Below are 26246 nucleotides of genomic sequence, written 5' to 3' on the forward strand. Positions count from 1 at the left end.
ACTGGAGAAAAAAAAAATCTGGCAATTGTTGGAACCTAAGCATAACCATTGCTGGTTTAAAATTTAAAACATTCTACATACTATCTGTATATTCATTTAGCCAGACTCAGCCTCATTCCTCACAGAGGTAAGTGGGCCGGGCATTTAACTAGCTTCACACATGGTATAACAAAAGATGACAAACATACATCCCATCTCCTGAACCCCCCCTTTCATAAAAACCACCATAGAAAAGTCAGGTAATTTGAAAACAAACGTATTAAAACATGCCTTGTAAGAAATAAAACAAACACAAATCACTAAGGCAAAAAGTCATATTATAGTGACAAGTCCCTGGATCACCCAGTACAGACCTGCTTCACAGACATACACAGAGACACTCCCAGTGAGAAAAAAATTAACTAACACTCTTCAAAAGAGAATGTAATTTTGCCAACTTCCAAAGATCCTATAATACACTTATTTAACTTTTATTTCCTTATATATGTACTTTATACTTACAGGTATGTGAGGAAAAAAATCCTAGAAAGTATTTTTAACAGAACATTATACAATTGCGGTGCAAAGCAGCTTCAGATAGTTATAATGAATAGAGAGGGCAAAGCACAAAATATATTAGGTATTATCACTCTCCAGTCTCTGCATTTCATCTTGTCCCACTTGTCCTAGGTGAGATAAAAGTTTGCTATAGGCCTCCCTGTTTAAGAAAAAAGGAAAGGTAGATATATTTATTACTTCTCTATAATTTTTCATTTAAGTATTTACAAATTGAGCCTACCTGAATGTCTGTCTACACACACGTGCACCCACTCCCACACTATATGATTAAAGTACTTTGATTCTTTAACAAACTTGGAACATATGAATTCTCAGGAGAGCTGACTCCTCCAAAACAACCTCTTTAGGAACTACAGGTCTATTTCCATGGTGCTGCATTATTTCACAGTCTAGCACAACCTGAAATTAGATTAGAAGACTATATGAAAAAAAGCCCCATTACTATTTTTGACCCAAATCCTTATTATCTAATTGGATCGCTCTTCTTAGTCACTGGATACACGTGATATAGTTGATGCAGTACATCCAGCAACCCTCAAACGGTAGATTTGCTACCATGGATTTTATTACAAAAACAAGACACCTGAGGCTCTAAAGTCCCCTTGCCAACGAGGAGCACTGAATGTGTTTTGAGCAATAGAGGCACTGCTGAAATCCACAGCTTTCTAAGGTGCTCACTTTGAAAAGAACAGTATGTGAATGGTTATGTCAATCATAGTATGGATACATTCATCAACTTGAAGAACGCATCCAAAATTTTTAGGAATGGGAAAATAAGCCATCTCCAGAAAACGAATCTAGATTTGTATAATCATTGCCCAAAGAATGTAATCAAATGATCCAAACATACCTTTGTGCAATATTTCTGCCAAGGCCCCATTTCCGCTCTGAATCCTTCAGAGACTGAGTGAGGGTAGAAAGCAAGTCGATAACAACCCGCTGGTCCAATGCTGCCACTGTTTCTAAAATGCCGTAAATCTGATAATCGTATCTCATACCATAATCCTGGATAAAATGCCTGAAAGTAATCAAGTTACACAGGATTACTTCTGGGGAAGTTCCTTGGGCTGGTATCTATATGATGATCAGCTGTAACCTGAATGCAAGAAAGATCATTTCACATAAGATTACCTTAAAAATCCAGATGCCCTATGAAGACAATTTATAACACTTAAAAATAAAGGGCAGAAATGGCTTATTTCAGTGCGACCAGAATCATGGCATTAGTAGGAAAAGGGAAGAGTTGGGATCCCAGGAGGGAGAACAAGGAGGAAAATCTAGTGCCAGGGACTTTGCTGCTATTCCTTGCATGTCAAAATCTGAGCTAAGGACGTAGAAAAAGTGAGTCCCGTTTCCTAGGTATTTCTTAGTTCTTCATATTTCTAGATAAATCAATATTTTTATGAGAAAAGCAAGTTATTCATAATATATATTTTTATATTCCTTAACTGAACAGGAGATTTTAGTCCCAGAAGAGGCTTTTATAATAAGAATTGTATGTTTTAACCCTGCAATTTCCACTCTCTCCCCCAACAAAATAAAAGCCACCTAGCTTAATAAATTTTACATAACAAACATGCAATCTTCATTTGTATAAAATCCTTCCTCTTAGGGTTTTACAGGGTTTTTAAATTTTTTTCTTCTTTGGGGGTTTTTACAGTTCTTACAAATCCACTATTTATTTCATGTGATCACAATTTAAATACATTGTAACCAATGGACAAGTGCCAATGATGTGGTAAGAAACAGACTGAGGAATCACAGAACCAACACAGAAGAAAATGGACCCTGTTATTTAACACTGTACTGCTAGGGCAGAGATACATATAATAAAAGTGAACTGGTAGAAATTGTGAGACATATTTAAAAATCCTGCTATAACAGAAAGACCCTAGAGGAGGCAAGGCAGGAAACGACGACAAAACACAAAACACAAGCAACATCCCTCCAGTTGCATTACTATTCTGGAGAACCAACATCACATCTACTCCCAGACAGTCTATGCTTCACAGATGAAACACAATGAAGCCTCTGGGCCTACAGTATCTAAAGCAGGTAAGAAAACCAGTGACGTACTTCTGCACTGGATCCTGAGTGACATGTTTAGCAGCTATGAGGGCCTGTGCACCTGTCATCATGACCCACATACTCCCATTTTGTCTCTTCAATACATGCAGGAGTCGTCTTCACCAAATTCTCAGGTGAATTTAAGTCAGCTCGCTCATCTTCCTCCCTGGTACTTTTGTCTTTTTTACTAGAACAACACAATGTAACAAAACTACGGCCAAAAAAATATAATAATTGAAATACTATAACAAGTAGTAACACATTATGTTTTGGATAATTAGTTATTTAAAAAACATGTTGGCTGTCAAATGGCTGGCAATAGTCCCCTTGCCAGTTGGCATATTTTCCAGTTACCTAAACACAGAAGTCAGCTGGGTGGCAGGTTCTCCCTCTGACCCCACTTGGCAGGCTTTAACCATGTATTGCAGGTTCTCTGTGGCCAGCCTTTTAACTAGGAGGAAAAATGATAGCATTACACACTGTGTCTGAATTGACCATCTGGATCCCCATTTTTATGAACACTCTTAATTTAGAAAAATATGTTGTTTTCTTAAAGTTTATACAGCTTTTTTTATTATTTTCCAAAATGAAATAGTTATGAGTTTTTGTTTTGTACTGAAGTATACCTCCCTATCTCCTTATCTCCCATTTTAAGAAAATATAAAAAGCTTAAGTCTATTTTTTACAACCTGATAACTGAAAAAATACATGTGAAGATAGGTCTTAGAAAGAACCCAAATTCAAAAACATTTTATCATCCTAATCCTGCAAGCAGTACATACTGACAAAAGATAGCATTTAATCATTCAGCTGAGTTACAGACAAGCAGATTGATTTTTTAAAATTCATAGGCACATTCCTCCCACTCTCTAACAAATTAGAAACCACCAACAATTTACCTTCACTCAAAATTAGTCAGATATATATATTTATACACACATACTTAAGTCAACTATTTGTGATGCTATCTTCCTTTCAAAAAAGACAGCAAAGTTACAAAAAGAACATTTGTATTCTTTAAATATTTAATCAAGTCATTTGAAATTGTGCATTTGTACATAAAAATGGAAAAATATAAAGCAGGAAAATAGAAAATTCGGTATGTTCCAAATGCTACTAAATTTTTGTTATGTTGTTTTTGGCACATTAAATATAAGCTGGAGAGAAAGTGCTTTGTCTAAGAACAAAAAATAATTCAGAAACTCTTAGTTCATTATAGCAGGAGAATAAAACAGGATACATAATGAACTTCAATTAATTAATATGTACTTAGTAATGTTCTCTATGGCATGAGGAGGGTGGATAAAGAAGATGTAGCATACTTGTCTTTATTGAACAAATAACTCCTCATATTAGATATAGTTGTGAAATCAGTATAACTGGTTCTTCTTAAAAGACATTTCCTTGAAAAACTCCAAAAGCTCTTCTATGGAAAAAGTACCAGAATATGAAGAAATAGCCTTCACAGATAATTAATAGTAAGCATTGGGTTTCTTTATTATAACAGTTTTATTGAGGTATAATTTACATACCATAGAAACCAATCTTTTAAAGTATATAATTCACTGGTTTTTAGAATATTCATAGAGTTGAGAAGGGATCGCTACTATCTAATTTCACAGCAATTTCATCACCTCCCCAAAAAACTTTATACTCTTTAACAGTCATTCTCCACTTTCTTCTTCCCCTAGCCCCTGGCAACCACTAATCTATGTTTTGTCTCTATGGATTTGACTCTTCTGGAAATGTCATATAAATAGAATCCTATACCATGTGGTCTTCTTCTTTTTTTAAGATTTTATTTATTTGAGAGTGAGAATGTGCATGAACGGGGGGAGGGGAAGAGGGAGAGAGGGAAAGGGAATGTCAAGCAGATTGGGTGCTGACCGTGGTGCCTGACATGGGGCTCGATCTCACGACCATGATATCATGACCTGAGCCCAAACCAAGAGTCGGATTATGAACCGAGCCACCCAGGCACCCTTCCATGTGGTCTTCTGTGACTGTCTTCTTTAGCATAATGTTTTAAGGTTCATCCATGTTGTAGAATGCATCAATACTTTATTTCTTTTGAAGGCCAAATAATATTCCACTGTATAGATATATCCCATGGTGTTTATCCATTCAATGGTAGATGGACATCTGGGTTGTTTCCATTTTGAAGCTTTTATGAATCAAGCTGCTATGGATCAGTGTTACAGGTGGTTTTGTTTTTGTTTTTTATAAAACTATTTGCTATCTTTGTTTATTTAATTGAACTGAACTTTTTTAAAAAACTGAGTTTTTTTAGTTTTTCTTTACATTAACAGCTTTACTGTCAAATAATTCACATTCTATACAATTCACCCATTTAACATGTACAATTCTGATTTTTAGTATAGTCACAGAATTGTGGAACCATTACTACAGCCAATTTTAGAGTATTTTCATTACTTTGCAAAGAAACCTGATAGTCTTTAGCTATCACTTATTTTCTGATATACCCTAAAAGCAACCCCAAATCTACTTTCCACCTCTACAGGTTTCATATTCTGGACATTTCATATAAATGGAATCATGTAATATGTGGTCTTTTGTAACTGGATTCTTTCACATAGAATAATGTTTTCAAGGTTCACCCATGTTGTGTAGCATGTAGCAGTACTTAATTTCTTTTTATGGCCAAATAATATTCCATTGTACAGATATATCACATTTAGAAAAATCCATCTGTCAGCTGATGGACAGTCTACCTTTTGGCTACTATGAATAACACTGCTATAAACATGAATAAACAAATTTCTGTGTGGACATATGTTTTCATTAATCTTGGATATGTACCTAGGAGTGACATTGCTAGGTCACAGAGTACCTCTACGTTTAACCATCTGAGGAATGACCAGACTATTTTGCCAAGTGTCTATACTATTTTACATTCCCAATAGCAGTAATTGAGGGTTCTGATTTCTCCATGTTTTTGCCAAACCTTGTTATTATCTGACTTTTTCCATAACAGCCAACCTAGTGAGTATGAAGTGGTATCTCACTGTGGTTTTGATTTGCATTTCCCTGATGACTAATGATGCTGGGCACCTTTTCAGGTGCTTATTAGCCATTTGTTTTATTCTTTGGAGAAATGTCTATTCAAATTCTTTGCCTACTTTTAAATATTTTTTATTACTGAATTATAATAGTTTATATATTCCAGGTAAAACTTCCTTATCATATAAATGATTTGCAAATATATTCTTCCATTCTGTGGGTTTTTACTTTCTTGATTGTCCTTTGAAGCACAAAAGTTTTTAATTTGGATTAGTCCAATTTATCTCTTACCTTATGCTTTTGTTGTCGTATCTAAGAAGTCACTGACAAATCCAAGGTCATGAAGATTTACTACTATGCTTTTTTTCTATGAGTTTTATAGTTTTACCTCATTTAGGTCTATGATCTTCTTTGAGTTAATTTTTGCATATGGTGTGAAGTAAAGGTATAACTTCATTCCTTTGCATGTGGATATCCATTTGACCTGGCACAATTTGTTGAAATACTATTTTCTCAGCACTGAATCATCTTGGCATCCTTGTCAAAAAAAGTCTATTTACCGCAGACATACGGGTTTATTTGTGGACTCCCAATTCTAATTCATTGATCCATGTCTATCTTTCTGCCAGTACCACACTGTCTTGATTACAGTTGGTTTGTACTAAGCTTTGAAATTGGAAAGTATGTCTTCCTACTTTGTCCTTCTTCTTATTTTTTAAGACTTATTTGAGAGAGTGGGAAAATATAAGTGGGGTAAGGGGAGAGGGAGAGGGAGAAGGAGAGAATCTCAAACAGACTCCTCACTGAGCATGGAGCCCGATGTAGGACTTGATCTCCTGACCCTGAGATCATGACCTGAGCTGAAACAATGAGTCAGATGCTCAACCAACTGGGCCGCCCAGGGTGCCCTGTTCTTTTTCAAGATTGTTTCGGCTATTCTGGAGTTACACTATTTGTAGATCAGTTTGGGGAGTGTCACTACCTTAATATTACTTCTGATCCATGAAATGGAATGTTTTTCCATTTATTTAGATATTCTCTAATTTCTTTCAATAATGTTTGGTAGTTTTCAGATCTTAAGTTTGTATTTTTCTTTTCTTAAATTTATTCCTACTTGGGTTTTTAAAAAATGCTATTGTAAATGGAATCATTTTCTTAATTTTGTTTTCAGATTTTCATTGAAAGTATATAGGAATGCAATTGATTTTCATGTCTCGTTTTTGTATCCTGTAATCTTACTGAACTTGTTTATTAGTTCTAATACCTTTTATTAGAGTACTTAGGATTTTGTATATACAAGATCAGATCATCTACTGATAGGGATAGTTTTACTTCCTTTTCAATCTAGATGCCTTTTACTTAGTTTTCTTGCCCTGAGTAGGACTTCTCGTTCAATATTGACTAGAAGTGGCAAAAGTGGACATCCTTGTCTTGTTGCTAATCTTAGGGGAAAAGCATCTAATCTTTCACCATTAAGTAGGACGCTAGCTATAGGATTTTCATAGATGTCCTGCATCAGACTGAAGCAGTTCTCTCTATTCCCAGTCTGTCATTACATGTCCCTTTTTATTCCTTATTGTTCTGAAGTCTTTGTTTGAAATTAATACAGCTACTACAGCTTTGTTTTGAACTGTGCTAGTATTTTTCTCATCCCTTTACTTTTAATTTATCTGTGTCTTCACACTCAAAATAGGTTTCTTTTGGGTAACATACAGTTGGGCTTTGTTTTTTATCCACTGTCAGTCTCAGTCATTTAACTGGCTTATGTAAATCATTCACATTTAAAATGATTATTAAGATTGCTGGATTAATATCTACCACACATGTAAGTTTTGGGGGTGGCAGTTTGCTCTATGACTTCGACCCTAATGCACTGAAGAAGAGCTATTTTCAGTCTGTTCAGATTTGTTTGCTTGTTGTGAGGTCACGTGAGAGTGAGGACTTTCAAGCTCTTTACATGTTGAAGTAGAAACCCAAAGTCCTCCAAATATTACTACTGAACTGTCTCTTTCTCCATTTCTCCCCGTTTTTTCGTCTCATATTTTGGTACTCTCTTGTTAGATGCACGTTTACAGTTGTTAAATATAGTGACCCTTTTATCATTATAAAACACCTCTAATTCTAGGTAACGACTTTTTGGTCTAATGTCTATATTGTCTGATCTTAATACAGCTACTCCAGCTTTCTATGGTTATACCTTCCATGATGTGTTTTTTCTTTCCTTTTACTATTTTAACCTTTGAATCTAAAGTATTTCCTGCATATAGAATATAGGTAGATCTTTTTATTTTGATCCATTCCAATGATCTCTATTTTTTTTTTTTAAAGATTTTATTTATTTATTCGACAGAGATAGCGACAACCAGCGAGAGAGGGAACACAAGCAGGGGGAGTGGGAGAGGAAGAAGCAGGCTCATAGCGGAGCAGCCTGACGTGGGGCTCGATCCCATAACGCCGGGATCACGCCTTGAGCCAAAGGCAGGCGCTTAATCGCTGTGCCACCCAGGCGCCCCAATGATCTCTACTTTTGATTAGTTTGTTCAGTCCTTTCACAACTATTGTTACTGTAGATATAGATGGATTTGCATCAGTCATTTTACCTTTTGTTTTCTAAATGTCTTGTTTTTTGTTCCTCTCATCTCCTTTACTGCTTTTGTTCTGCATTATGTGCACATTTTAAAACATAGCATTTTAATTTCTTAAATGATTTTTCATTGGTTTTGAATTATTTTCTTAGGAGTTGCTCTAGGCTTACCATGTACATCTTATCAGAGTTTCAGATTTACACAAATTTAATTCCAGTGAAATACAGAAACATTACTCTTACATAACTCTATTCCCCTTTCCCTTTTTTGTGGTATTATTTTTATACATATTATCTTTGCAAATGTTACAAACCCAACAATATCTAGTTATTTTTATTTTATATAATTTTATGTCTTTCAAAAAAGCTAAAGAAAAAGAGGAGGAGAGCAAGTCTATATTTTCGCTTTTGTGACACTAACCTTATTGATCATTTCTGGTTCTTTCATAATTGTTCCTGTCTATTCGAGTTATCATTTGGAGTCATTTCCTTATTAGCCCAATACAGCTTTGCTCCCACCACCTCCTTTGTACCGATACTGGTAAATATACTGCATTTCTATGTTATAGGCCCAATCATACATTATGTACATATCACTTTTTTTTATATATCATCTTATACAACTGCTTTTTAAGCCTATTAAGAGAATGATGGTAAAGAAATGTGTATTTATGCTGTCTTTTACAATTACATAATTGCCTTACTGGTGTTCTTTGTCTTGTGTGGGGTCACTTGGCTTTCATTCTGAAGAATTTCCTTTTATTTATTTTTTAAAAAGAATTTCCTTTTTTATAAGGCCAGTCCACTAGCAACAAATTCTCAATTTTTATCTGGGAACGTTTTTATTTTATCTTCACTTTTGAAAGGTAGCAGTTTTGCAGAATAGAGGATTCTTGGCTGACAGCTTTTTCTTTGATCACTAAGTGTTACCCCACTGCCGCTGGCCTCCATTAATTCTGCTGAGAAGTTAGCTGTTGACCTATTCAGGGTTCTGTGGTAAACGATGAGTCATCTTTCTCTTGATGCCTTAAAGATTTGCTCTTTGCCTTTGACCTTCAGCATTTTTACCATGATGCATCTCATTGTGGAAATTTTGAGTTTATCTTATTTGGAATTAGCTGAGCTTCCTGAATGTATAGGCTACTGTTTATTAATAAATTTGCGAAATTTTCAGCCATTATTTCTTCAAATATTTTTTCTGCTCTTTTCTGCCCTCTTCTGGCATTATATGTATGATGGTGCACTTAATGGTATCCCACATTTTTCTAAAGCTCTGTTCATTTTTCATCATTTTTTTTTCAGACTGCATAATCTCTAGCCATCTATCTTCAAGTTTGTTAATTCTTTCTTTTGCCAATTCAAATCCATTAATGAGCCCCTCTAGTGAATTTTTCAGTTCAGCTCTTGTACTTTTTAACTTCATAATCTCCGTGTGGTTTTTTTTTTTTTTTAATAATTTCTGTCTCTTTACTGATATCCTTTATTTGATGTGACAATGTCATCATACCTTCCTTTATTTTGTTAATGATGCTTTTCTTGAGTTCTTTGAACATACTTATAATGGCTACTTTGAAGTCTTTGCCTATTAAATCCGGGATCTGATTGCTCTCACTGGCAGTTTCTGTTGCCTGCTTTTTTCCCCAGTATATGGATCATACTTTTGTTTCTTTGCCTGTCTTGCGATTTTTTGTTGTTGAAAGTTGGACATTTTTTAGTGATGTCTACTTTTTCCCCTTCTCTCCCCCCGCCCCTGCTGTAAAGCCTCTAACATTGCCCAAAGCTGGTATAACCTCCATCCTAAGACAGTGGTTTTGACAGGGTCCCTCTGTCCCTTTCTCTGACCACGCTCAGCTGTGAAGCTCCACTAATCAAAGCTGATAACTCTATTGTTTTTTATAATGCCCAGGGGCATAAATTCGGTATAGACTGATCTTACCAAGTTCGGGCTTTTCTAAAGAGACAGTTGCCGTGGGCAATGTTTGAGATTTGTTCTGATCCAAGGGCTCTTTCCAGCTGTCTCTTTTACCATTCTCTCACCAAACTAGGGTGTCCATAGATCAGCCTATATATCCAATGACTCTATTATTCTCCTATCTATTGCCTATCACCACAAACTCCACTGTTGTTGACAGCACCCTTAAGCTTCAACTTTTTCACACTGATTTGCAAATGAAGTCGGTTCCTTTGGGAGAGATTCAAGAGTTGTTTGTTCTATGGTCTGCTTCTCCTCCCTCTGCCTCTACCAGGAAGAAACTCAGAGGCATGGCTCTGGTGCTGGGGACGGGACAATGGTGCCCACTATTTGTTGAGTGACATACCCACTGCAGGAACTGAGTACTTGTGGAGGAGAAGCAGCAGCCCCAGGCATCCTCAACTTGCTTCACTTGGCAGGAATTCACACCTTTAAGCTGTGGCAAGGATGACTGGGGGCTGAGGGAAAGAACAGAACCCCCACCTCTCAGCCACACTTGCCTGAAATATAACCTCAGCATCACGTAGCTTGAGGGCAGGATGAGAAATATTGATATCCTGCCTCTCACAGGATGATAGCCCTCCTACTGGGAGCTGGGGAGAGAAAAAGCCCTATGTTCTTGGATCTATTGGTCCGGAGTAGAGTTTCTGTCTTACTGAGCTGGGAGAAGTGAAGAAGGTAGTGGTCTTGATTCAAATACCACAGGTTCCTGCTGCTTTACCAAGTTTTAGATTTTCTTAAATAAATATATCTCCATTTGCTATATACCCTTAGGACTATTTTCAGAGAATTTAAATGCTTTCTTTTAAATACTTTCCACCAGTTTTGCTGGGGAGTAGGTCAGCAGAGCTCCTTATGTTATCATGCCAGAAGTGGAACTTTTTAGGCTCTTGAGTACGGGTTTTTGACAGGATGGTACGCTTAAAATGCTCTTGGGCGTATACCTAGGAGTGGGCTTGCTGAGTCACTTAGTAACACTAACTTTCTGTGATTTTACAAATTATTACTTTACACATTGAGACTACAAGGAGAGCAAGAATTTTCTCTCAGGCGCGCACACAGATTTGTGTTTAATATTGCTTCCTCAGCTTACCAAGACAACAATGCAGAGGTAGGCAATTCTGCATTCTACCCACCTGGAGCATGTGATGCACTCACCAGCTAGATGTGAGCAGCCAAATTCATCTTCCGCACTCTGGCCTCCTTCCTGATAAATATCACTATCACCAAAACAAGAGGCTAGCTAAAATTTTATACTGACTGCTTCCTCTCAACAGATTGTCTTGTACACAATAGGCTTTCACTGAAAGGACACATAACTTTTCAACGAGGACACACTTTCTAAAGAAGACTCTGGGGTCCATCTGGGTATTTTTCAGTGCAGAGATGCTACTATCAGGTAAGGGCATTCTTTTTTTTTTTTTTTTTTTAAGATTTTATTTATTTATTTGACAGAGAAAGAGACAGCCAGTGAGAGAGGGAACACAAGCAGGGGGAGTGGGAGAGGAAGAAGCAGGTTCCCAGCGGAGCAGGGAGCCCGATGCGGGGCTCAATCCCAGGACCCTGGGATCGCGCCCTGAGCCGAAGGCAGACGCTTTAACAACTGAGCCACCCAAGCGCCAGGTAAGGGCATTCTATATTAACACACCATAACATATTTTTTGTAAAACCAAATTTGGGAGCAGGAAAACAAAAACAAAAACAAAAAAACACCCCATTTTAATTATTAAATACAGATTTAAACAAAATTTGCATAAATTTTGAGATAAAACAGAACATTTCAAAGAGCTATTTGAGCTTTCAGCTCCCACTTTGGGTGCTGCCCTCCGATTCTTCAGGATACACATTGCACTCACTTATCACAGCAGTTAGAAGTACTTAGGTAGAAGCATTTGAGAAGCCCTGCCCTGAACAATCACATTATAATGATAACATGCACACACTTACACACACAGCATCCTATTTACATTAAAAACTCCTTCAGGATAGAACTATGGCTACTACTCTGCATATTCTCAATAAGCTTATTAAAGCATGCTACTCACAGTGGGGATGAAATAAATGATATTTTAAAGAGATCCCTTGCAGTAAGGCTGATGAGACTGAAAACAAAAGGACTAGGATCAAAGGATCCTTCCAGGTTTCCCCGTGAAATCAGCTTAGATATTCTAGCAGAAACCTGAACAGAAGAACTTAGGCTGACCCCTCACCACATGATAGGTAACAAGTTGATTTAATACGGCAGTCAGATTAAACAAATACTTTTTAAAAGGTTAACAAGTCTAATCAGAGGAAGGAGCCCTTAAATAAACTGTTTGCCTTGGGGGAAAAAACAAAACAGAAGTAAACTACACTGAAACATGTCAGTTTTTAACTATTTTATCATGCCCAACTTCAGCTATCCACTGGAGTTTGCTTTTTAGCCACAATATATAGAAACTGATATTACATAAAGAAAAGTATAACAAACACAGATTCAAACTAACCTTGGGGTTCACTGGCCAACACCAAGCATTTTAAGACGCCAGGGAGGAGCAGTTCAACCTCAGAAATGTCTATGCTAGTTTCTTTGCAGAGCTGCAGGATGAAGGCCAGAAGAGAGGCTAAGCGAGGAGGGAGCAAGGACCCTTTACACTCAAAGTAGGACTTCCTAAAAAGAAGCACAATTTTGTTTTTTCTTCTAGTTAAAGTTTCAACGAGCAGAATCAATGTCATATACTTTAAAGACCCTGACAAATTTTACTCCCCAAATTAATAAAGCACAATTAAAAAAATATGTATATTTTACCATGCTATCCTCAAACATAAAATTTAGGAGCAATGACTGCACATCCCCACTCTGTTATAAGGGCCAAAGTAGAATACAGACACAAACTAAATTTAAAACAACCTGATCTCTAAATGAACTTAATCGAAACCCAAATGAAAACCTAATTGTTAATTTGTTTTTTTTTCCTTTTCTAATATGAGCCCGATCTCATCTATCAGCTCCTCAACAATGCAACATTTTCTTTAATGTCAAATTTGCATAAAGAAATCTCTCCTCACATTTATTTATTTAGGGATTTGGTAAGGGTCTTATTTTTCCAAATCAGTAACAGGAGTTTAGCTTCCCATTCCAGCTTTACTTCTCTTCTTCTCTTAGGAAGTAAAAAAATCAGAGGTAATTTAGGATTTAATATCTTCTCTCAAAGCAAAACAAATTTCAGCAGTATAAGTCAACAGAGATCATAAAGATAATTTATCTTACTCATTTTTATATCTCTACCTCTTATGCAGGTGTTAGCTTATAATAGGTATTCAATATACATTTAAGTGAATAAATGAAAGTGGGAATTGCACAGTTTCTAAAAGGTCTAGACAACATGAAAAATTATCATATACAGCTAAATCTAAGCTAGACATTCATATGTATTTGCAAAGCAATAAAGTTTGCCAAAATGAGTCATGGAAATCACTAAGGATTATAAAGTTTTTAAGGCAGGAACTGTGTCTTCATCATCATTTCTAATCCATACCGTGACTTCCAACAAATATTATATATTATAGATTCATTCAATCTTTGAGGACAAGGATTTTGTCTTTTTTGTTCACTGTTGAATTCCTTAAACATTTAGTGTGCAAGTGTAAGAATGAAAAGTTAAGTTAAATATGGTCTCTGAAGGCAATGGGTTCACTGTCTAGTGGAAAAGTTGGACAAGCAAAAACATAAATAAATAAATAAAAGGGCTATTATAATGTGATAGGTGCTTTGAAAATAATCCCAGAATTCTCAGGAAGGAGCCTTAACAAAGAAGGGGAACTGCAGGGGTTGAGGAGCATGGAATGGAGGGAGGCATAGGAGGCAATCTATTTCCTTCCTGAGCAGTTAAAACACAGAAAAAAGGAACTGTTAAATTTTTGGGTCTTCAACTAGAAATCATGAGAAAAATGTTTTCCCTGGTAAACAGGAAAGTCAACAAAAGCAGCCAAGATTCTAAACAGTGGGCTTTAAAACAATTTTACGGCCTTAAAAATTTCACTTTAGCACTTGTCATTTGGTTTGTACTGCAATTACTTATATAATGTCTCAAATATAGTGGTAGACTACCACGGTCTTGTTGGAAATTCAGATACGAGTAAGGCCAAAATATTACAATTCTGTGAATGAAATCTTAACAGAGCACATGACTTCAGAAGAAGGCAAGAGGCATCATAGTACACAGAGATATTAGGTATAGGTCTTATAAAATCTAGGCTGAAGTTAGCACAAAGGCATGGCATTTTAATGGAAAAATGGTATGAACAAAACTATGATGTAGGGAAATGTAAAGCATTTTGAAAGGGCAATAACTAAACCAATCTCATTAGGGTTTGCATATGATGGCATATCTTCTACACTTGGAAAAGTTTAGTGACAGATCACGAAGAGCTAAAGAATATGGAATTTATTCCATTGGCAAGAAAGGAGCAAATGAAGGTTTGGGGGTAGAGAAGGGTCATAATGGAATGGACTTTCAAGAAAAGTAATCTGGGGGCACTGTTTAGGCTGAACTGGAAGAAAAGACTAGACACAGTGAAAGCAGTTAAGAGACTCTTGCAACCGTCTAGGTATAATGTGATAAGAAAAGAGAGACGTGAAAAGAAAGAAGGAGTCATTTGCCGAAAGATGGCAAAAGGGAGACAACAAGGAATATAAAACTTCCAAACTCAGTAATAGAATACTGGGAACACAAAAATGTTCAGAAGGGAAAAGATTTAGATATGGAATTCTGTAATGACTATCGAGGCTCATAAAAACACAGAAAAAAATACTAGGTAAGAATAATATACAGGCACAGCCCAGAGATATTGTGGGTTTGTTCGCAGATCACTGTAATAAACCAAGTGTCACAATAAAGCAAGTGAAATGAATTTTTTGGTTTCTCAGTGCATATAAAACCTATGTTTACATTCTATTTTATCCTATTAAGTGTGCCACAGCGTGATGTCTTAAATAAACAATGTATATAACTTAATTTAAAAATACTTTATTGCTAAAAACTGCTAACCACCACCTGAGCTTTTAGGCAGTTGTAATCACTGATCACCATAACCAATATAATAGTAACAAAAAATTTTGAAATATTGTGAGAACTACCGAAACATAATACAGACACATGAAGTGAACAAATAATGTCAGAAAAATGGTGTCAATAGACTTGCTTGATGCAGGGCTGCCACAAACCTTCAATTTGTAAAAAACAGTATCTGTGAAGTACAATAAAACAAGGTATGCCTATCTATCACCATAGCATCTTAAAGTTTAAAAACTAATTTCATATGAAGAGAAATACTCCATGAAGACAAAGAAAAAATAATTTCTATTACTGAATCTTCTATTGTTGCAGTTAAAAGGTAGCAGAAAACCTAGGAGGTTTCATTTATGCATCTAATAATAAAATGAAGTTATTAAGACAGAGAGGAAACTAACAAAACAGGACTTCTTAGTGCTTCCTTTTTCATATTAGCATTCATTTTTTCACTGAGTTCAGTTCTCTTTAAAAAATATAAATAGTGTGTTTTCTATAGAAAATACACTTACTGTTTCTCTGATAAGAACTGAGAAAATATGTATCTTTAGGACATATACAAGGAAGATAATAGCTACGAAGAGAAAACAAGCAATTTAAAGAGCACTGACCCAGCTGCCATGAGCAAAAGTCATTTTAGTAAATTCTTAAGACAGTGTTTCTCAGGGAAAAGAAAAGTTTCTAAACTACCAGCATCTAAGGGTTGCCAGTACTTTGGGGATGCTTTGTTACTTTTTAAGAAAGATTAATACATTGTAAATACCACTTGTTTTTAATATTTGATGTACCTTATGACTTGCACGATGCATTTCTTTAGAGGTGAGATCGGTGGAACAGCGGCGGAGTTTCTCAATGCCAACAAAACAGGGTGTTGTCCGAGACCTGAACCATGCGGTGAAGCTGGAAGAAACCTCCCAATGTACTGCTCAATAACACTCCCTAGTAACTGGTTCAAATAGGCATTTGGATTTTGAGACTGACCACACACGATACACATGCCCTACAGGAGAAAAAAGAAAAAGGCAAAGTTAAAAAAAATATATTGAGAAACTTATTAATTTAGTCCCTAGCATTAATATTCATGTCAGAATGTGTAATTTAACCACAATCAACAAAGACACGGCCCAACACCAACAAATGATGTTAATATGAGGCTCAGGGAGTTGCTGAGCTTGGGTGACGCCTATGGGGTGGTATCTAACCAAATGTGTGTGCCTTCGGGGTGTATGCAGATGAAGCAGGGAGAAGTGCAAGAAGACAAAGGGAGCTTCCTTCTTCCTCTCATACCCAGAGAACGTGACCACCACACTCATCAACTACATTTGTGTGTAATTTCAAAGTAATAAAATACATTTTTAAGTCTTTTTTTTTAATGTAGGTACTTGTCATTTATCTGAGTGACACTACAGCATTTATACTAAAAATCTTCCATGGTAAGAAATGTGATAAATTAAAAAAAAAAATTGACAGAAGGAGAAATACAGAAGAGTACAACTCTGATTAATGACTACTTTAAGAGTTTCATATGTCAGGCACTGTGCCATGTGCTTTATATTCTTTATTCCATTAAAGTTTCTCAAAAAAACATTGAGTTGGTATTATCACATCTCCGATTTTATAGTTGGGGAAACTGAGGTTTAGAGAAGTTAAGAGTTCTGTTGATTTAATCCCTTCCATTTGTATAGAAATTAACAAAGTTAACAAAATACTTCATGTGGATTACAGTATTTGATACTTACAAACAATGAAACCAATACCCTGAGAAATAGAAATTTTTTTCTGCCAATGTTACTAAATACAGACAGTCACCAACACGATCACAAATCAGAGGAATGATTTGTGCTAAAAGGTCATTTATAGTTAGGTACTTCGTGATTAGCAACGTGTTTTCCTAGAGAAATAATTAGAAATGTTTCTCTATTCTAGCTATAAATGAAAGATTATTTGTGATAAAAGTAATAGAGCTGTTAAGACACTATCAAACAATGACAGGCGAAAAAAAAAAAGCAATGAACACCCCTCTGCCCAGTTTCTTCAAGCACGTTATTAGAAGATGATGAAGTAATACATGGATATGTTCTGAAAACTCTGAAGACGACAGCTGAGTACCTTTAAGAAATTAAAGGTATAGCTCTAAGTCAATTCTGCTTTACCAATTTTTTCAATTAACCACTTACAAAGTTCATAAGTTTTTTTTTTTGTTTTGTTTTTTTAAATTGGGCTCCACACCCAACATGGGGCTTGAACTCACAACCTTGAGATCAGGAGTCCCATGCTGTACCAACTGAGCCAGCCAGATGCCCCTAATACAAATTCTGGTTGTACTATTTTGACTTAAGAGGGCCACAGAAAACACGCTTTTCAGACTCTCCCACTGCCCAAGATTCCTTCCCACCCACATTCCCTGATTGGCAACACTTTATCTTTCTGCCAGCAGACAACACTAAGCTTTATTATGTTATTACCAAAACAAAATTAAAAAGGCAACTTAAAATTTCTTAGAAACTGTAAAAATCTGTTTTAAAAAATCCATCTCTGGAAAAGACTGCTTATTACCTAATCACATTCTGTTCTCCCCTTCTTCCTCAAGCTTCCCTTGCTGAACCCCAAATTAAGAAGCACTTATCTTCAGTATGAGACACTAATGACTAACAAAGTACGCTTCCAACTCTGCTTTCCCCTGAATGACAGATCAATATTTCCAAGTGCCTACCTAGATAATGCACAGCATCTCAAATGAAAGCTGTTCAGAAATCAATTATTACCTTCATCCCAACATCTCCAGAATTGCCCATGTTAGTTAGCAACACTACTATCTGCATAAGCAGCCACTCTGGAATCTAGGAAGTATTCTATGTCTTTCTGTTGCTCCACAGCATTCATTCCACAAGTATTTTTAATCAGACCTCCTAAATGTTTTTGCAGTCTGCTGTGTGAGTTCTATACCCACTGGATTCGTTCAAAACCTTCAGATAATGAACTACTCACTGCCTTCCAAGTCTCCAACATAACTCCCACACCAACCATCTTAGATGTTGCCACCAGCATCACCTTTCTAAAATGTAAATATGATATGTCATTCCCACTCCCCTATTCAAAATCCATCAAAAATCCATCAACAACGCATTCAAATCCCCACGTAAAATAACAAGTCCAAACTTCCTAGTGTAGCACATTTTGAGCCTTCCAGTATATGGCTCCTCCTAGATGAATGTCCAACCACAACAGAATTATTTGCTCTTCCCCAGCGTGCCACACTTTCTTAAAGCTCATGCCTTTTACCTTCTATTCCCTCTGACAGGACTGGTCCTTCAACTCTTACCCACTCTGCTCCTTTATAACTCATCTCCTTTACAGTATCTTCCCTCACATCTCTTTATTGCTGTCTGGCTGGTGGATAGCTGAGGCCTCGAAAGCAAATATGGAGCACACTACTGTGTCTATGCTAGTCAGCCTCCTGTCTCAACTTTAATTGCTTCTTGGGAGATTTTACCTCTTCCATCCTTGTTTTCACAGCCAAACACAATAGGAATTTAAAGCTTGTTCAATGGAAGTGCCACATGTACACACATACATTGAGATGACAATGGATGGTTTTCAAATCTGCAGTTAGGATATTGATTTAAGGCAAAGTTTCTTTTTTTTTTTTTTTCTTTGAAACTTGCAAGCAGCCACACTTACTATACCTGGAGATACAGAGGAAGACTCTTTTGAATTGCAGTCAACATAGGTGCAGGCAGCTCCTTCTCCTGCTGTAGCACGGTGTGTGGCAGCAGTAAACAATCTATGATCCGGAAGAGTAGTTTTTGCGCTTTAGAGGTGGCAAAGATCTGTGCCCATGATTTAACAAGAATTCCTGACAAAGAAGAGGAGTAACAGCAGGTATGGTTACCTTCTAAACAGGAAGTTTTGCCATTCCACCATAAAATTTATATTTAAAGCACATAGGACCAAGTTAAAGTAGGCAATAGAGAGAAACACGTATTAGGAGTCAAAAGACTGATGTCACGTCGTATATTTCACTAGAGACAAATTTCTCTCAGAATTGTGGGCTAAGAAAAAACGTACATTTCCTAAGCAACTGGCATTTAATACATATACACTCAAACACACCATGTGATTTGGCTACACATTACATGAATATACAGATCACATGTTGTAATTAATCCAATCTCTCTTTTTGCTTTGGCTGCTAGGAAACTCAGAAGCAAATTTATAACCCAACTTTAAGAACTCTGGAAGACCATGCATTATGCTTTTATGTGTGTGCTCCCTCTCCCTAGCCTTCATCATGCTACTTCTCCACATTTACTTTTTTGATACCTTTATCTTACATAAAATTTTATAGGCCGTCTTAACCCAGTTTGCAACACAAAAAGATATAACTATATTTAATTGTTAAAGTAGGAAAAAAGGATTAGCTGTTCCTTGAAGCAATCACTTAACCTCCCTGAACTTCACTTTTTATAACTTTCAATTGTTTAATATACACAGTGAGTTTAAATTTTGATTCTGAAAGAAAAGAAGCAGACATCCTCACTACACAAAATATATTATGATTTCCTTCAAGCTAGGAGTCAGTTGCTACATTTGATGAGAGAGGAACTAAGCAAATGAGCACCCTTTGTTTAGTAAAGTAATTAAGAGCAGATATCCTGTTCCCATTTAGAGTGTATTTCTGCTACTCAGGTCTTTACTGAAAAAACAAATTTAAAAGGAGATCATTAAGCGCTTGCCCAAGTGGCGCAGTGGTACATAACTGCATAAACTTTTATATTTTATTCCATCTTAGAAAGCAGAGGAGATGATAAAATTCAAAGCCATTTCCATAAAACAAAAGTTTAAAATTCAAGCTCTGAAGGAAAACAAAAATATGCTTATACAAGAGTATATTGATGTTAAAAGAAAAAAGCCCAACCAATAATCACTTCTAAGAACATGAAAACAGCAACATTAATCTTCTGTTGTAAAAGGAAATACAATAATCAATCATAAAGAAACACAATGCTCACTTAGCAGTATTTTAAATAACGTTGGCTTGCTCCTCATTTTTCCAGTAGGTGGAAAACTGGTGAATGACAGCAATGTAAGAAGAACTCACATTCTAACTAACATTAATATACCCGTAAAGGGAACTGCCATCACCACTGACATTTGAAATGATTCATATCACTCTTAGGTGTCACACAGGAATTGACTTATAAAGAGCAAGGGCCTTCCAACCAAAAATGCTATCATCTACCCTTGTATTTCATCTTCTGCAATGGTTAAAACACTTTGCTGAAGATCTTAAGTTTTAGAAGTTCACAGAAGGCAGAGGCAATCCATTTGTTTTACTGCCAAATCAGAACCCTAGTTTTTTTTTTTTTTAAAGATTTATTTATTTATTTGAGAGGAAAGAGAGAGCGTGAGCACGGTTGCAAGCATGGAGGTGGGAGGGCAGAGGAAGAGAGAATCTCATGCAGACTCCATGCTGAGCTTGGAGCCCGACGTGGGGCTTGATCCCAAGACCCTGAGATCATGACCTGAGCCAAAATTAAGAGTCAGATGCTCAACCGACTGAGCCACCCAGGCACCCCCAGAACTCCAGCTTTTTTAAGTTTCAGTAAGGAACATTTAAATGTGTAGTATTAAAAATGCAAAGACAGGGGGGTCTGGGTGGCTCAGTCGGTTGGGCATCTGCTTTCAGACCCCTTTCCTGGGGTCCTGGGATCAAGCCCCATATTGGGATCTCTGCTCAGCAGGGAGTCTGCTTCTCCCTCTCCCTCTGCCCGTCCCCCGCTTGTGTTCTCTTTCTCGTGCTTGCTCTCAAATAAATAAAACTTTTAAAAAAATGCAGAGAAAAAAAATTTTTAAGTAAAAAACTTTGAGCAAGGTTTAAATACATAATGTAGCTTTGTAATAAATTGTCTTTTTCCTGGCTACAAACATATCATTTATGTAACTGATGATGCTGAAAATATAAAAAAATTGTGGGGAACATACTTGTACAACTGGAAGAGAGCTACACTATTTAAGAGTTCTTATGCGTTTACTTATTTTCTACTCTATGCATATACTATGCCTTAAAAAAAAAAGAGGATTGGGATCATTACAATAGGCATTTAAAAATGTATTTATAGTTAGAAAGTAATTTTGCTCATTTAGGAACATTAAAAGATACATTATGTACTGTCAGCTAGGTTTATAAAATAATTATATTCCAGAAACATTTATTTAGTATATGCCATCTCCCACACTGGTGAAGCTCTTCAACTGATGTATCCCCAATTTCCAATGCAGCGCCAAATATATAACTCAGGAAATGTTTTTATTTGTTCAAAATACAACATGACAATGGGAATAAAAAGTTCAAAAGATATGGCCACTATCATGAGTGAATTTAAAATATAGTAGGGGTGTGCCAAGTACACAAATAATTATAAAAGCTGGCAAGCTATGAAACATGTCATAAGAGATGGACAGATGAAGCATAATCAGGGAGACCAAGTCTACCTGGGAGTGTGGAAAATGTGGAATATCTGGATTGGGCACTGAGGGTCATGGGTAGAATTTCAATTACAAAGACAAAGGAAGAATGAGGAGAGAAGAATGACCAATAGAAAAACATGTGATGGAAAAGTAAGAGATATAAAGAGAAAAACCAAAAAAATGATAAAAAGAGAAAGTTGAAGATACTACTCATGAATCAATTTTTCTCAGAAATTACTGAGTTACAATTAAGACCCCAGATGTCTTAATCTTAAGTGTGATTTTATCAATAGTTTGCACCTTTCACTAGCACTCTTGTAAGTGGACAGCAGAGGTGTCCTCAGTTAGGAACTGGCCAGATAAGTAAAACACAGTTTCACTGTGTAAACTGTGTAAAACACAGTTTCTGTGGTTAACTCTTGCCCTCAAGTGAATATGATATCCCCAACCCACACACTTAAAGAACGCCTGAACCCCCAAAAGTTTATACTTGCTCCTCCTCCATTTTGTTCTGAGCCTTTTACATACAGAAGACAGTAAATTATCTGTTCTTAATTTTTAATGCACAAATGAGGAACACTGTACAAATATATTCTATTCCCAGTCTCTGAGATTTAGACATAAGGAAAGAATACAGATCTACCTTCCAGTAAGTCAAAACGCAACCATGTAACAAAACAAAGAAGGTCCTCAACTCTTCGTAAGGAGAACTTTATCCTGGGTCTACATATCACCAATCTGAATATGATTTTGCAGTTATGACTATCATATATTTTGTAAAAATAAAGATATATCCTGAAATCATACATTTAGCTTGGCAAAAATCTTACAGAGACTAATAAATTATACGGCTGAGTGCCGAAATACTTACTCATCTACATTTTACTATGTTAAATTTATAATAAATTATCACTTATGTTTTTCTCTAAAATGAAGATTGTATTGCTACTATAGCTTTCACTGCATTCCACATCATCCATATTTACACATTTTTGCATTCTCCTTTATCTTTCACAACAAAGATAAAAGGTTTCAGACAGCCCAAATCAGGTTTATTCAGATGTTCACAAGATCAAAGGGAGCAGATATAAGGTTTAGGCCACAGAGAAATTAAAAAAAAAAAAACAAAAAACAAAAAACAAAAAACAAACAACAAACTAAAAAGAGCAAAAAAAACCCCTTAAATTCTGTATAAAAACTTCTAAGGAAATACTTCTCATTTCCCTTTATCCAGTTCCTATTTTTGGTTAGTAACATGGCTTTAGTGAACAAAGGTATTCAGATTACTGACTCCCTCAAGGATGAATTGTGTTGTTATAGCACAAGCACAGACAAAGATTTCTTTCTGAAAGGAGAAAACATAGTATTGTGAGAAGCAAGATTTCAAGCATAAATATCTCTAGTGCTGTAATAAATTCTTTTCCTTCATACGGAGCAGACCAGAAAAATAGAAGGCAGTGATGGTTTCCTGATATTTTAAATTCTAACAAAGCACAGATAAGCATTAAAAAAAGAAAGTCAATTTTAATTATCCAGGTATTCACAATGTGAGTGATTCACAACAGACTACTGACAGCAAACTGGTATCAGGATATTTTCTGTTTTGGTCATAATTAATTTTAATATTAACACAAGCATAACAAGAAGAGTTCTGAAAGGAGGTGGGGCAAGATAGGGTTACACTAGTAGAAAGCCATGAGCTAAATTGTTGTCTTTCAAATTATTCTTATGATTGTACGGAGAACAGTGATTTAGCCAGTGTATTAATATATTCCTATCTATCATGATACTATAGGTTCAACCTAAGGAAGTTTTAATAATGTTAGAAGTACATACCCATCATCCTATAAGTCAGTTGCAGCCCGGCACTGCAAATTTTTTTTCCCAAATAAGGTTTTATATATTTTAATATTTCACCAAGGTATTCTAAGGACTTTGTGACCATGGCAGATTTATCAGAAAGTTTCTGCAGATTCCCGTAAGTAATACCAACAGCCTATAAAAAAAGGAAAAACATGATTTAGATTTCCAAGTTTTACACAATACTGACTTCGAGAAATAAAGAAAATTTCTCTCTCCACATACACCCCCCTACGTTCTTAAGTGTACATCCTTACCTTTCCAATAAATATTCACAGCAGTTAAAAAATGCCAGTGGAAAGAATTAAGTCTCACCTTTTATAATTAAAATAAAAGGTTAAAAGAATAAAAAAAAATCAATGGAACCGATATAAAAGAAGTTTTATCAAATCATGTCAAGCCTTCCAAATATCCTAGTATACAACTGGCAATTACAATCCCCAAATTCCTATAAGGAAAACCTACAAACGAGGTTTGTATGTAATATTTAATTCTTACATGTAAGACCTCTATAATGTTCAGTTGTGTGATATAAATTGATCTTTTCCCTCAGAATTTTCTTTATAAGCCATTAATTAGATGTTAATTTTTCTCAGAGGAAAAATGATGAGGCACAATGGGGACAGATGGCAAAATGGTGACAGGTGATAGGAAGAAATGTGAGGTGAGGCAGTGAGAGAAGGTGAAATGGGAAGAGCAAGGGAGATTAAAAAAAATAAAGAAAGGTGAGAATAAGCAAGAGGTGAGCAGTCACAAAAAGAATCAAGAGCAGACTGGCTAGAGATGGGTTGGGAGGTTAGAGAAGAGAAGTAAAGTTTTCAAACCATTATTGGAGACTTACTTACAGTGGATTTCAATGACCTAAATTATAAGGCTGAGTATATATACATATAACTATATATAAGCACCAATATACATAGTTATGTGATTTTGCTTCTGCAGCTCTCAGCAGGTAAGACAAAGAAGAGAAAGCAAGTGGTTGCACCAATCCACGGTTGAAGGTTTGCAGGTAGAACCAGAAGAACCAAGATGGAAGACTGGAGGGATGATGGTAAGAGTATAGCTGCAGTGAGGTCCCCAAGGGGTCTAATTAAGGTGGATAGGGAAGAAGTGAGACCTTGAGAGGATGCTGCACTTGGAGAAAGGGAAGTGGAAGGTCATGTGAGGTCACTTGGAGAGCTGGAGGCACAAGTGGTGATAGTCAAAGAGCTCTCAGATAATCCAAGTGATGCCACAGGATCACTTAGGTTTAGTCATTGGGGTGGGTCATGAAGTAGAGCAGGAGCGAAGAGCACCCAAAGACCTGGGGAGAAGCTCTGAAATGAGGGATTAGGATAAGTTATTCAAGGTGATATTAAATTTAGTCATATTGATAATAAAACACAGAATGGAGGAAAAGATAAGGAATCTATGACCTGGAGTGACTGACTGTGAGGTGGATGATGAAAATAGCAACAAAATATAGACTTGATGAATCTTTTTTTCGATTTAGCTTTTTACGCTTGGTTCTCTATGTTTCTTTTCCTAGACCAGATGTTCTCAAACTTCTCAGTTCCCTTTTATACACTTAAAAGCTGAGGATCTTAGGGTGTTTATTATTTGGGTTATACCTGTTGATATTTACCATGTAAGAAATGAAAAGAGAACATTAAAATTATTTATTAGTTCTTTTAAAAATAATAAGCATGATATGTTAACAGAGTAAAATCTTTTTATGGAAAACAGCTTTATTTTCCAAAACAAATAAGAATTAGTGATAATGTTTACATTTTTGCAAATCTCTTTAATTTCTGGCTGAATAGAAGACAGCTAGAGTCTCTTAGATGTTTCTGCATAAAATCTGTTGCAGAAGAAAACAATTCAATCTCACACATATATGTAACTGGAAGAGAAAAAAGTATTTTAATAGATTTTTCAGATAACTGTGGGAATTCCTCTCTGATATTACACCAAAACTTGACAAGTGGTATTTCTTAAAGGTTAATTGTATTATGGCATTCAAAACCATGTCAACAAATGTTCTGTACTCTGGCTACATTAAAAACCACTGATCTATTTTGCTCTTTGAATGAATGTATTAATACCCATGCATACTTTTAAAAAGCCCGTTTGGTCATTTGGAAAATTCTGGCTCACTGAGTTATACATCTTCCCAATGTGGACACATTTCATTATTCATTAAAAAAATTATATTTGTTAATACTACCACCAGTGTCATCAGAAGTCTTTAAGTATCATGAAGCTCTCAAGCACATAATGGCAAATACAAGTTTTCCAAAATTCTAATTTTCTTAAAAGCTCAAATTATGTCATTAGCAACAAACACTGTCATTTTTTTTTTTTGAAGTGATACTCATTTCATACATTTCTGAGAAAATGTCTGCCAAATACCCAAGTCTGAATAACCATACTGTGTTAGTTGTTATTTCAAGATAAAAGCAGTCAGGTCAGCTTGTAACTCAAATTATCACACAAGTGCTGTTTATTTATAGTCAGCCACCTCGCTTTATATGCAGCAGACGTGCTTTAAGTACATTTCCCATTGTCATGCACAGGACATTAAAGGACATGTACTCAAGGGTCAAAATTCAGTAAAATTAGTAATTTTACTGCTTCATAAAGATATTCTTAAATGAAACTGGATCTTTTTTTCCCTATGACT

At 35.9% G+C, this 26246-nt stretch overlaps 1 protein-coding gene across 1 annotated transcript in view; it reads right to left on the bottom strand.

Moving 5' to 3' along the window:
• Positions 1 to 300: 300 nt before the first annotated feature.
• The window catches only part of MMS22L (MMS22 like, DNA repair protein), a 121694-nt gene continuing 95748 nt past the window's right edge, over positions 301 to 26246 (bottom strand). Inside the window, exons 18-24 of the mRNA XM_008705015.2 lie at positions 23561 to 23720; positions 18940 to 19109; positions 16042 to 16253; positions 12689 to 12852; positions 2980 to 3076; positions 1409 to 1576; positions 301 to 697 (exon numbers count right to left, since the gene is read on the bottom strand). Of these exons, the coding sequence (XP_008703237.2) occupies positions 616 to 697; positions 1409 to 1576; positions 2980 to 3076; positions 12689 to 12852; positions 16042 to 16253; positions 18940 to 19109; positions 23561 to 23720 (1053 nt within the window). The 3' untranslated portion in view covers positions 301 to 615. The remainder of the gene's footprint in view (positions 698 to 1408; positions 1577 to 2979; positions 3077 to 12688; positions 12853 to 16041; positions 16254 to 18939; positions 19110 to 23560; positions 23721 to 26246) is intronic.

Source organism: Ursus maritimus, unplaced genomic scaffold, assembly GCF_017311325.1.
Source record: "Ursus maritimus isolate PB19 unplaced genomic scaffold, ASM1731132v1 scaffold_13, whole genome shotgun sequence".
Lineage (NCBI taxonomy): Eukaryota > Metazoa > Chordata > Mammalia > Carnivora > Ursidae > Ursus > Ursus maritimus.